Here is a 13,085-nt window from a genome sequence, read left to right on the forward strand (position 1 = left end):
CAGTATAAGTCCATGTAACATTATAAGTAAATGTGACATAATAATGTATTGTGTCGGGGGACAGGAAGCCTGAGTGTATTCATACACATTAGGCTTATATTGAGGCCCCCCCCCCCAACTCCCACAGGGTCGAATTACCGACTCCGCCCACGATACAACTCCACAACAAGCTGACTAACGCCTGAGTACCTATTTACTACCTAGGTGAACAGAGGTATTAGGTGAAAGAAAATGAGCCCAACCATTTCTATCCTGCCCATGATTCGAACTCTGAATTCTCGAATTTCGATTATGCACCGAGAACGAACCCGACTGTACTACTGGGACCCCACTTTAAACTAAGATGTGACATTATAACTTAATGTGACATTATAAGTAAGTATGACATTTTTACTAAATGTGACATTATAAGCAAGTGGGACATAACTAAATGTGACATTATAAGTAAATGTGGCATTATAACTAAAGATGGCATTGTAGCTAAATGTGACATTATAACTAAATGTGGTATTGTAGCTAAATATGACATTTTAGCTAAAGATGACATTATAACTAAATGTGACATTATAACTACAATAAAAAGAAGTTCTAGAGAAGAATCCGGATGTTATGTGTGCTGAGCGTATACGAACTACCCAAGACTTTGTTTACCTGATAGAAATGGCGACAGGGAGGGGAGCTTTGTCTCTTCTGCAGAGTTACAGCTCTGATAGCGACGGAGACTCCGGCTACACCAGCGAGGACGAGAAGAAGAGGAAGCAGGAGTTCAGCAGCCCTCATGAACGCAAGAGTAAGAGACGTAGGGCGGACGATGAGGAGGAGATGGTGGTGGACACCCCGGGTGTCTGCTCCTCCCGTTCAGGACACCATAGTCCAGCGGTGTCCTCGGAGACCATCATGGGCGAGGAAAATCAGCAGCGGCCAACTGATTCCACCATGGACACTACCTCACACCAAGTACACAGGTAATGGTGAAGCTCGAGTCGGTAGGTATTGCCTTTGACAGCTTGAAGGAGGGAGCCCAGGAGCTGGAGCTCTGTTGCTCTATAAAAAAACTATGTAAGAATGCAAGTTATGTAAATAGAGAATGCAGAGGCTAAGTAGTTTTATTAATGAATGTGAAAGGTACAAAGATTTCAGTAGTACATCACAAGAATTTTTTTTTAGTATGCATAATACTATATAAAATGATTTTAACCAAATAAACTTGTTTGAAATTTTAAGAATTATGTATAAATTACTTTATATGTATATTTTGTTTTGTAGAGGAGGCTGTCTTCTCTATTTGCCATATTGAACCTTGTGTTTTTCACATAGTCTGATCTTTTGTGCATTTATGGTTGCTAAAATAAATAGTAGAATGTTGCATTTAGGTGATTGATATACTTAGTGGATATTCATGTTGCACAGCTAAAAATTACAGAGTAAAATGCAAAAATATGCTCCCCCCCTAAAAAAAATATATATATATATATCCTTTGGGAGCTAAAGGTTTCAGATTAAATTCTCTTTTAGTATGGCAGTTTTAAAAATAAATTAATTTTCTTTTTCAGAAATATACCTCTTCCAAGTGAACTGTTATTGGCGAGAGAAGCTCACATAGATGACCCAAGAGAACATCAGGGAAGAGTTAGATCATTTGCCCATGAACGGGGTAACTGGGCATCAATATTATATGTCCCCTGTACGTACAGTGTAATTTTATATACAGTATATGTACACGGAAACTTTAGAAACATATGCTCTATACTATTGCAACTATACACCCTGTTTAAAGAAAACATGCTCCATACTCAGGAAACTATACTCCCTGCTTAAGGAATACATGCTCCATGCCCAGGAAAGTATACATTCTGCTTAATGAACACGTGCATTGTTTAGGAACATAATGCTTAATGCTCAGAAATAATGTGTTATTTGCTTAGATGTTATGTGCTCAGGAGCATTGGGGTTACATGCTCGGGAGCATTGGGTGGGGGTTACATGCTCAGGAACATTGCGTGGGGGTTACATGCTTGGGAGCATTGGGTGGTGGGGTTACATACTCAGGAGCATTGGAGGTGGGGTTACATACTCAGGAGCATTAGGGGTTCCCCCTCTCAGGTTCTGTGTTTAAGGACGTTGGGGTTCCATGCCTGTAAACTTAACAATAGTGTAATTTTGTTTTCTCTTAAGTTAGATACAATATTATTGTCTTTAATGTCATACTTTTCTTATGATGTACTCATATTGTACAGAAAGAAAATTACACGGAGAAAGCATCAAGCTGTTATGACTACATTGATACATGTACAATACAACTGATATTTTTTTTGCTTTGAAATGTTAGAGAACAGTATTCATAAGTTTGTATCAGCATATATGTACTTGTCAATCAATATATGCAGGGCACATGATTTATTACTGGCACTCATCATAGTCATCAGTGCAGCTGTTTATTCTCTCCAGCTTCTTTGAGATGCAAAAAATTAAAGCCACTTAGATTGGTCAGTAGATCAATGGCCTCGGTTCTTGCAGTGTCGAAGTTCATTCATTGATGGTCCATGTAATTGGACACTATTGCTTCACTGTCATCTTATCTTTTCCAAGTGCTCTATAGTCATACTATTTTCGTATTTTTTTTCCTGATGATTATAATAATGATTAATGTTGAAGGTAAATCTTTATTTGTGTTTGCAGTGCATCTAGGAATATATGGGCCAAGTTTTGCATCCTTTATGGCTTCATTGGTTGCCACATGTCAAGAGCAAAATGTGATACTTAATCCCTCATCTGATCTTCACATTTCTTTAACACGAACACTAATACTTCATCTTCACTGGATTCAGCCATTAACAGAAGATTTCAGAGCAAGATTAAGCCAAGTTTCCAAGTAAGTGCTATCCTTTTCACTTTAATAATAAGATTTAGATAAACAGTATTCATCACCTGGAATTTTATTTTTTGTTTGGCATACTGTAGGCCAAGGTTCTTCAAAGTACGGGTTGTAACCCATTACTGGGTTGCTAGATGCTTATCTATCACTAGGTAGCAAGGTAAAAAATATAAAATATTGGGTACATTACTGACTTACTTTGTGACCCTAATATTACTGTTTTTACAGATATGTGTTAAGGTGAATTTTTTTTTAAACTTACTGTACATACACATACACACAGTATATACTATACACAGTGTGCTAAACCAGTGTGTAGTTGGAAAATAGTTTTGACTGATGTCAATGCAAAGGAATTAAAAGTGTGAATATTATTGGAGAACGTTATTGGGGAAATAGTTGAATTGTGAGAAAAATATTGAAGCTTTTTGGCTTCCAAATGTATCCCTGATAGTTTTAATGTGATTCTGAACATCATGATTAAAGCGGCTAATAACAGTAAAGGAAGCTCATTTGGTTATTTGAAAGGTTATGTTTGGAAATGGTGTTGATCATTCTTTTTATTGCTCCACACTGAAGGTCTCTGGCTCTTACAAGGCAGTCGTTTTAAAAGGCCATCCATTAAGAATGAATAATAATTATTTTGTTTTTAAATTGATTTGGCAATTTGTTTTGTAATGGTAAATGGATAATGAGGTCGTCATATTTTGTCATGTCTAAATGAACTTAATTTAAAACTACAAGAATTTTTTTTTATTCTGACACTGAAGAAATCAAAGCATTACAAAAATCCTCGCTACTGTATTAAGCCTCGCCAAGTTGACCACCCGAACTATTAAATGTTCTTAACTCTGTTGCAACACATTGAAGAAAACAGCATCACCGAAGAAAGTTTGAGCAAGATGCAAGGAACATACAGTTACCCCTCTCTACTTTGACAGTTTTCATCATCATTTTCTGGAAGAGAAAGTTGAAGTGAGAATGAAAAGCACTGGGTAAAATGTACATTTGTTTTTGAGTCGCCTAAATTTATCATCGAGTTGAAACTAACATCTGAACGAATGCAAAATAAGCTGTTCCATATCACATGTAACAATCATTAACTTTATCAGCATTTTGGATTAGTGTTCCATATGTATATCTAATCTTAAGATGAGTGTTTTTTTTGTTGCTTCTTTGTATGAACAGTTACCAATTGTGAAGTTGGATTTTCCACTCTGATAAGGTTAAAACCAAAAACAGAATCTGACTTAACGCAACCAATATACCTGTAGCGCTCTTACCATGTGAACCCAAGGCCAGGATTCATCAAGCATTTACGCAATAACTTTGAACCAGTACATCTTTCCTCCGAACCAGTACATCTTTCCTCCTTCATGCTGGTATTGTTTACATTTAATTAATTACAGTCTTCGAAACTTCACTACCTAATTTATGAGTTTTATAAACATTATAAAACTCAGTAATTGAGTTTTCTAATGTTTATTGAGTTTTATATACAACTTTGTAGAGCTTTGTCGTCTTTAAACTGTTAATTAAATGTAAAAAGCTAACATGATTGTTTGAGCAACATAAAAGTTTCATAAGTGGTTGCATAAATGCTTGATGAATCTAGCCCCAGACTGGGTCAAAATAAGACATACTGTAACAGGAAAGTTCACCAGTCACACTCAACACATAAAATTTAAATTTATTTATTTATTGTGTATTTGAAAAATTATTAAGAATTTCCTTAAATTAATTCTGTATGTCTTGACTAATTAGTCAAAAGCTCTAAATTAGGTTACCCTGATACCTTGTTTTATATGACGCATCATTACTAGGGTCATAACATTTTATATAATCGAACTGGGTCAGGAGAAAAAAGTTTGAAAAACCCTGCTGTAGGCCATTACAAAAGTAAAATTTCCTAACTCAACATCATTCTGAGGATCGTGAGAGCAATTTCCCGACAATTTTGTGTGAAAACTTTCCAAACCTCTTAAATGATTGTTTCATATTTTCAGATTTTCTTTGTGGTTACACGGCTTAAATGTGTATGTTAATGATGAGCGGACCCGAACGTTCTTAGGGCTGCGAGTGTGCCACGGACGTAATGAATTGGAAGATATAGTCTCCGAGGTGGACAAGTGTCTGGCAGAATACAGACTGCCACCTTTCTTTAAGGTGAGTAAAAATGTAACAAATTATTTGTTATCAGAATATTTACAGTATTAAAACTTTTCCTCCCTCCAGAGTCAGTAAGGTGCAGAGGGGAATAAACTTTAAAAGAAGAAATTGAGATTTGAATTATTGTGAACAGTCTTTTAAAGTTTTTTACTATGCTTATGCAATGAAATGTTATGGAAGTATAGGGCTCCTTTGCATGCATCTAAATAAGGGTTAGCATATTATTTTTTATGCTTCTACATACTGTACCTCCTCTTGTTAGAATCCCAATCCCAAAAGAAAATGTAAAAAATCGACAGTTATACTTTTTTTTTTTTTTACCAAACAATGCTTTTAACTGATCATTTTATATATATATATATATGTCGTACCTAGTAGCCAGAACGCACTTCTCAGTCTACTATACAAGGCCCGATTTGCGTAATAAGCCAAGTTTTCATGAATTAATGTTTTTTTGGCTACCTAACTTAACCTAACTTTTTCGGCTACCTAACCTAACCTATAAAAATAGGTTAGGTTAGGTAGGGTTGGTTAGGTTCGGTCATATATCTACGTTAATTTTAACTCCAATAAAAAAAAATTTACCTCATACATGATGAAATGGGTAGCTTTATCATTTCATAAGAAAAAAATTAGAGAAAATATATTAATTCAGGAAAACTTGACTTATTAGGCAAATCGGGCCTTGCATAGTAGGCTGAGAAGTGCATTCTGGCTACTAGGTACGACATATATATATATATATATATAAAATGATCAGTTAAAAGCATTGTTTGTTAAATGTAATATAATATATATATATAATAAATTTTATATAATATAATACTGTATATTATATAAAATAGACTGTACAGTATACATTCTGTAATGTGATTGTTTTTCTGACATTTAAAATTTTTAGCATGAAAAATTACCATCTTCCTAATCTGAAGGAGTATGAGACACTTAGCATGTATGTGGGTAGACATAACAGCATGTAATGTAATGTTGATGTTATTAATGCTGTAGCAGGGCACACTACCATTGTAGTTGCCTCTAATAGTGCTCAAAATGCCTGTTGGTAAGCCATCTCACATAGAGATGGCTTACTGACAGGCATTTTGAGTCCTATGCAGATAAGTATTTTATGAGATGTTTGGAGTGATTTTGATTTGGGATAGCCTCAGAATCTATTACTATAGAATGCTGTAGAGTTCAAATATCAATAACTTCAAGATATGATTAGTTTACATTGGTTCTGCTATACTTCTCATCATCTTAAATTTGTGATATAAATTTGCCAATATCTTTCTTCCTGCCCAAATGGTAAACCACACTTTGCTTTATCCAATATGTCACCTTTCAAACTGTAAGTTAAATGTCGCTCACTTTATGCTAAAAATGTAAATTGGTTTTAAATGATATACACCTGTTTAGTTCAGCCATTATTGTATTCATTTGTACAAGTTTTTAAGAATAGTTTCCAATTTTGATTCGGATAATGTCTACGTGCTATGCTGTTATTGTGACACTCTTATGTAATTAATGTACTTTAATTTTAATGTAAACTTCCCAATTATAAATATACAACTATTTTTTAATAAAGTTTTTGATTTGATTGTTAAGAAATAAGGAAGAAAAAATTAATGCTTATACAGTATATAATAGTTATACAGTACAGTATGTATTAGAATAAATTTTATAAATGAAAATAAGCTTTTCTAATTTTGTTGTTATAATATGATATTATTCCTTGCAGGATGGTTCTTTTCATGCAAGTGTTGCTTGGTGTACTGGTGATGTTTCTGGAGATCTGCGTCGGTTGCTGCCTCAGCTGGAGAATGTGTGCAGTCAGTATTTCTCGGTGGAGACTGACATGCGTACTTTTGATGTTAACTCTCTGAATTTTAAAACTGGTAATAGAATTCATACCATACACCTTAAACATGAAAATTAATAACGGGTATTCACTTATAGAATCTGGGTAAATTAAAATACTTTTATTAATAAATTTGTACAAATAATAAATTAACGTTTCTTAAGACTGTCCAACACGTACAGTATTCCTATTTTTTCGGGTGCAGATAGTCGTGTGTATTTATTAATCTTGAATTTAAGGACGAAATGTGAATTTTCCTCTAAAGTATATTATATGATAAATTAATCATAAATATTAACTCTAAATAAACATGGATGATCTACCAAAGAACAAACTGTCAGGGAATACCTGGATCTACCTGAAGCAAGTCCGTGGTTTGACTAAGCAACAATTTATGCTTCTGGCACGAGAAGGGAAACAGTGTGTAGGAATTGGTTTGGTAGGGATGTCCAGGCAAGTTTTTGATGCATGTTCAACTCCTCAGGGCCCACTGTAGCCATAAGTCAGAGGGAGGGGGGGAGGGTGGGGGGAACACTTCCTATGGACTCTGTTGAAGTTAAAGGAACTACCTACCGTAAGATGAAACTGCAATAGAACATTGCATTCACTGTTTGAGAGTGAAGACATTAATGCAAGTTGCATTTTGTTTAGATTATAGTAATTTGATTTACAGTATTGGCAAAATTAAAGTGCAGGAATTATGTGGTGGCTAGCCTCATATGATAAGCACTAACATCTGTAGAATATAAGAGGTTACATTTGGATTATATTTTCTACTTGTGAGGAGTACTGTATATACTAATTCCTCGACAGTACTGTTGCTGCTCTTAACCTGGTGAAAAATTTGACCTCTACCCCTTCATTATCTTAAATCTACTAAGTGGACATATATTATGCGGTAAAGTTAAGGATTCAAAACATGAGACTACTACTGTACAGTACTTGCAAGAGGTGTTGGTGCTTCAGGTTTTAGCACTGAATATGAGAATCATAGGAGTCAGATAAGCGGAATTGTTTGTTTCTGGCAAGACCTCTGTAGTTTGGCCTTTGTTGCGAGACATATTTGCTTGGTTCAGAAAGTATAAATTGTCATATATTTGGTGCCGAGGTCCTATCAGTATATTCACTGGAGTATTTTCTTAAGTATTATTGCTCTGCTTCTGATGAGATGATGAAAGGCTGGGTGTCATAGAGCACTTAACACTAGTATTGATTTAAAGAGTGACATATATATCTCTTAATTTGATCTGCTAGTCACATAATGGGTTTATAAGTACTGTATATAATGAGCATTAGAAACTTGAGTTTTGTTGTCAGGCATATGACCCACCGGATTTTAAAACTTTTTGCATTAAGTGCGCATTATTCCTTGCAAGTTGAGTGCTGATTAATGATAATTTGCACTTATGTGTGAATGTAATGGAGATTACTGAAACTCTTGTGGTGTCCAGGCTGAGGCCGAATAATACAGTTTGACTGCTTTTCCTATAATTTTCAACTTCTGTATAAAAAGAAAGTTGACTTTTGGAAGTTTGTTACTAGTTAATATTTTTTACCCATTTTGCCATAGTAACAACACTGTTAGAATGATTTTTTTTTTATGACTAGCCATTTCACACTACCTGGTACACATTTAAAAATATGAACATTGCAGGTATTGGCAGTATAGTGTGTGTGTGTGTGTGTGTGTGTGTGTGTGTGTGTGTACTTTGTGTGTACTGTGTATATAAAATCCTGTTCCCACTATCACCATGTGGCTCCTCAGGGTATGCATATCTGGTGGATGGGGTTGAAACGATGTTGCCTCCCAAAGCAGCAAGGCGGTTACATACATACATACATACATACATACATACATACATACATAAATACATGTAATTTTTTGGTTAATAAATAACTAATGTGCACACACACACACATACACACAAACATCCTTTATACATTACAGTATATTCAATTTTTTTATTTTTTCGAAGAGAGATTTACCTGTCAGAAAATTTAACCCTTAAACAGTGGTTATCATCATGTGTTGATTCATGGGATAATGTGGTTATTGTCATATGACGATTTAAACAATTATTGTCTGGTTTTTACATGTATGATGTAAATAAGGATATAATAGCTCTCAGTGGATGTAATGGAGTTTACCTTGACCCATGAAAAAGATATTGCTATTCTTTAATGAATGTTACTATGTGAATGCAGTCATCGTCATTGTATTTTATATATATATATATATATATATATATATATATATATATATATATATATATATATATATATATATATATATATATATATATATATATATATATATATATATTAATAAAATGTGTGTATACTGTATATATAATATACAGTGGAACCTCGAGTGACAAGCGGCTCTATCTACAAGCATTTCGAGCTTTCGCTCGATTGCTCGATTAACGAGCAAACTACATGGTGCTTCCTAGCATTCCCGCTGGTTCTCGGACGCCTTCGACGACAGTTGTTGTTTCACAAGACAAGCACTGCACATTACGAGCTTGATGCCAGAATGGAGGAACAGATTAAATTCGTTAATTTATAAATATATATAATATAATGACGACTGCATCATCGTCATTCGGGCAGGTCCTGAATCTAATTTTTCCTGGAATACGACCCGCCAAATCGTTTAGCAACCAGGTACCCATTCACTGTTGGGTGAACAGAGGCTACTGTTAAGGATTGCCGCCCAGTCAATCTTCCCCGGCCAGGATACGAACCTAGGCCAAAGAACTCCTGAAGCGCCGATCGAGTGCTTTCCAACTGTGCCACGGGAACTGCAGTGGTAAAGTGGTATTAAATTTCTTCATAATTGCATAATATATACCAATGATGTTAATGTGGTTTTCACAACTCTGTACGGTTGTAATGAGGTGTACTAGACACCATCAGTTGTCAAACCAATCATCAGTTGAACCATTATTATGCAGTACGTGTATTATTAGCCTGTTGTCATATGTGGTGGCACATTGGTGGCTTAAGCCTTTCTTTCAATCTATACTCCTGCCCATATGGTGCCAGTTAGGCCACATGTAATCATCCAAAGCCCAGCACCATTGTATACTGCATATGTTCGTATCCTGCATAACACTTCTTTTTTTTCTCCATTGATGAACATCTGTTCAGCAGAGTCTGGTAAGTACACTATGGGTCAAGGGGTTAACTGACGGGTGTTGAGTAGGTGTTATAGGTAGGAGGGGTAAGAGTCTGGAGGTGTTACAACTACTCTATGTGGTTGTAGTGGAGTATACCAGGTAAACCAATTGTCAAATGAAACATTATCATGTGTTATGTGAATTATCAAGATATTCACATCACATACTCTTGTAAATATAGGAAAACAAGTGATAAACAATCGGGGAAACATCCCAGGAGAACACAGGAGTCGTGTCTTAAAAAACCTTGTTTTCGGCAAAGTTGGGCATCATGTGTTGATAAACGCCAGACCACAGAACCACATGCAACCTTTCAAAGTGCCTTCAAGTAAAAAGGTAAATATTCATCTATTTTCTTTTTTTTTTTCTTACATTTTGCATACAAATTAATAATTCTATAATGAACAATTTATTTTTAATTTTTTTTTTTTTTTGCACATGGGCAATGATCATTCTACAGCCACAGTCCAAGGGTTAAACTTACTGTATATGAAAAAAATACTCTACTTTATTCAAGACAAATGTTTTGGAGTATATAATCAATAATCATTATTGCTGAAACAAAGTCTATAATTACTCAACAAATTTAGCTAAAAATTATTAAAATAAATTATATACAACCTGCAAAATAAAATATGAAGACCTAACAACATAGCTCGCAAAGATGAAATTTAGTGGATGAACAGTTGAGTTGTGAGGACTCTTTGAGTTATTCAACTCACGTAGTCTCATTTTCTTGATAGAATCCAAGATGTTGAGATCTAGTCAATGAGAATTGGAAGCCTGAATAGTGAAATTACTGTAAGTGACAGGGTGGCTCATTCTTATTTTTAAATTCTGAACTTTCCATTTGTGATTTTGAGCTGAATTTGTCAAGAAATTGTTCTCTGTTTCAGCACTGATGAGGATTATATGCTCCAAAAAATTTGTCTTGAATAAATTTGAAATTTATCTTTTGTCTGGTCCTCCTGTTTCTCATGTTATACATATAATTTGGCAAATGTTTATGTTTCACATTATATTAGTAGTGTTTATTATTACCAATACATTCTTTCTAATTACTGTACTGTATTTGCTGTGCCTACCAGAAATATGACAGCTTACAGCTGCTGCTTTTATTGACTGCTGTTGACAGTTTTGGAGGAAGGTTACTTCTAATGGCTGTTAAATATATTTTTTAGAATTTCTTGGCAAATAAATGTTTGATTATTTAAAGAAAAAATTGGGGTTGGGAGAGACGTCTGAAAATACAGGGCCATATGAAAAAATATGAAACTAAAAATATATGGCCATATGAAAAACATGAAACTGAAAATACAAAAATTTGTATGCTTTTGAGTATGACATCCTGTTGTGTTGGTTTTACATTTGATATACACTGTATGTATGATGTATGTATGTACAGTATATAATAAATAGATGCAATCCACAATATTGGAGATTCAAACTAGCCTGAAAAATATAAGGTTATCACACTAGCCAATAGAACAGGATGCTCATACTAGGAAGGGTTGTGGAAGTACAGTACCTAACTATCACTCGGCTGAGACTTTTAAATTTTCTCTGGGATAGACAGATTTTTAATAAATATACAGTATACTGTATTGGGCCACTATATTAATTGAAAATGCTTTGGTGAAAAAATATGGCACTGGGTTATGACCTGTTTGTTACCAACTAGGAGAAAGTTCTTTAAAATTCTGAATATAATTTAAGCATGTTATGTTTTGCAATTTTTAGAAAGTACTTTTGAAAGCTGCCAATTTTCCACCCATAGAAGTTGTTTTCATATTGGTCTTCATTACACATGTGCACACGATTGCATTGAAACTGACTTTATTGCTTCACAAAGTAGAAACTTTGTAATTACTGAAACTATATACATTTCAAGTTTGTCTTTCTTTCTCCCATAACTTTGCATAAACTATATAAAAAGACTGATACATATAGGTCCATGAAAATATTTAAAAATTGTATTAGCAAATTCGTAAAGAAAACATATTTAATAAATTTTCAAAATGTATTTTTTTACCTGTAAACAAATCTACCTTTAAACTGTTAATGTTTTACCTTCAAGCATAAGTCATAATAAATAAATATATCGAGAGGTCTATACTGTATATCCCATATAGAAGAGAGGATATATACACCCTGCTTCTCAGTATATATACAGAGTTTATATGTATATGTGTATATATGTAGTTTACTTTAGTCCTGGACTATGTTCAAGACTGAAGTATTCTTGCTGGTTGGTCAGTCAGCTAGTGTCATTGCCCGAGTAACTCTTCAGAGGTTGCTCGGCCAAACACCTAACCAAACCATAGCAGTTATAATACTCTTAATGGAACTGTTGGTCTTGGGATTTATAATGATGAGAGTATAAAGGAAAAATAGTTAACAGAAAAAATTATGATCTTGTTCCGAGGTTATTTGCTGAGAACACTAAACTACAAACCCTGGTACTGTATGATATTCATGTCAGGATTGAAAAAGAAAAAAAGGGTTAGTTTCTCCACTTTCCCTCTGGCTTACACTGTCATGCAAATTTTGTATGGAAATTTAATACAGGAAAAGGAATACCAAATGTTCTTGCTGACACTACCACAGTATCGACTACTGTACCATCAGTTGTGATCTATCCCAATGGTTTTCCTTCAATCTCCATAATAGGAATTGGGATTTTTTTTTGGCTTGAATACACATCAACCTCACATGTACTAATTGCATTGTTTCACTTAATCATACAACTAGTTGAATGGCCTGATTTACAAGAGCACAATAAATTTTGCAGCTTTTGTCTTTTTATATGCCATGTCTCAATAAAATCATGGCTGAATCTGACCCCTTTGACATAGGACAACTTATGTCGTTATGATACCGTATTCGCACCAAGTCACATCCAAGAACGTTTGAATATTGTGACATAAGAGTGCTATATAGCTACACTGGCTTAGTGCTTTCTTTTGATAATTACTACAACTACTGTTCAAATGTCTTTTTG

At 34.4% G+C, this 13,085-nt stretch overlaps 1 protein-coding gene across 1 annotated transcript; it reads left to right on the top strand.

The window, feature by feature from the left end:
- Positions 1-633: 633 nt before the first annotated feature.
- LOC123770058 (U6 snRNA phosphodiesterase 1) lies at positions 634-11,974 on the top strand. The gene is made up of 5 exons (XM_045761714.2): positions 634-965; positions 1,554-1,684; positions 2,680-2,872; positions 4,882-5,041; positions 6,783-11,974. The coding sequence occupies exons 1-5, from the start codon at positions 661-663 to the stop codon at positions 6,978-6,980; spliced, it is 987 nt and encodes a 328-aa protein (XP_045617670.1). The 5' UTR covers positions 634-660; the 3' UTR covers positions 6,981-11,974.
- Positions 11,975-13,085: the final 1,111 nt, after the last annotated feature.

This window comes from Procambarus clarkii, chromosome 45, assembly GCF_040958095.1.
Source record: "Procambarus clarkii isolate CNS0578487 chromosome 45, FALCON_Pclarkii_2.0, whole genome shotgun sequence".
NCBI classification, from domain to species: Eukaryota; Metazoa; Arthropoda; class Malacostraca; order Decapoda; family Cambaridae; genus Procambarus; species Procambarus clarkii.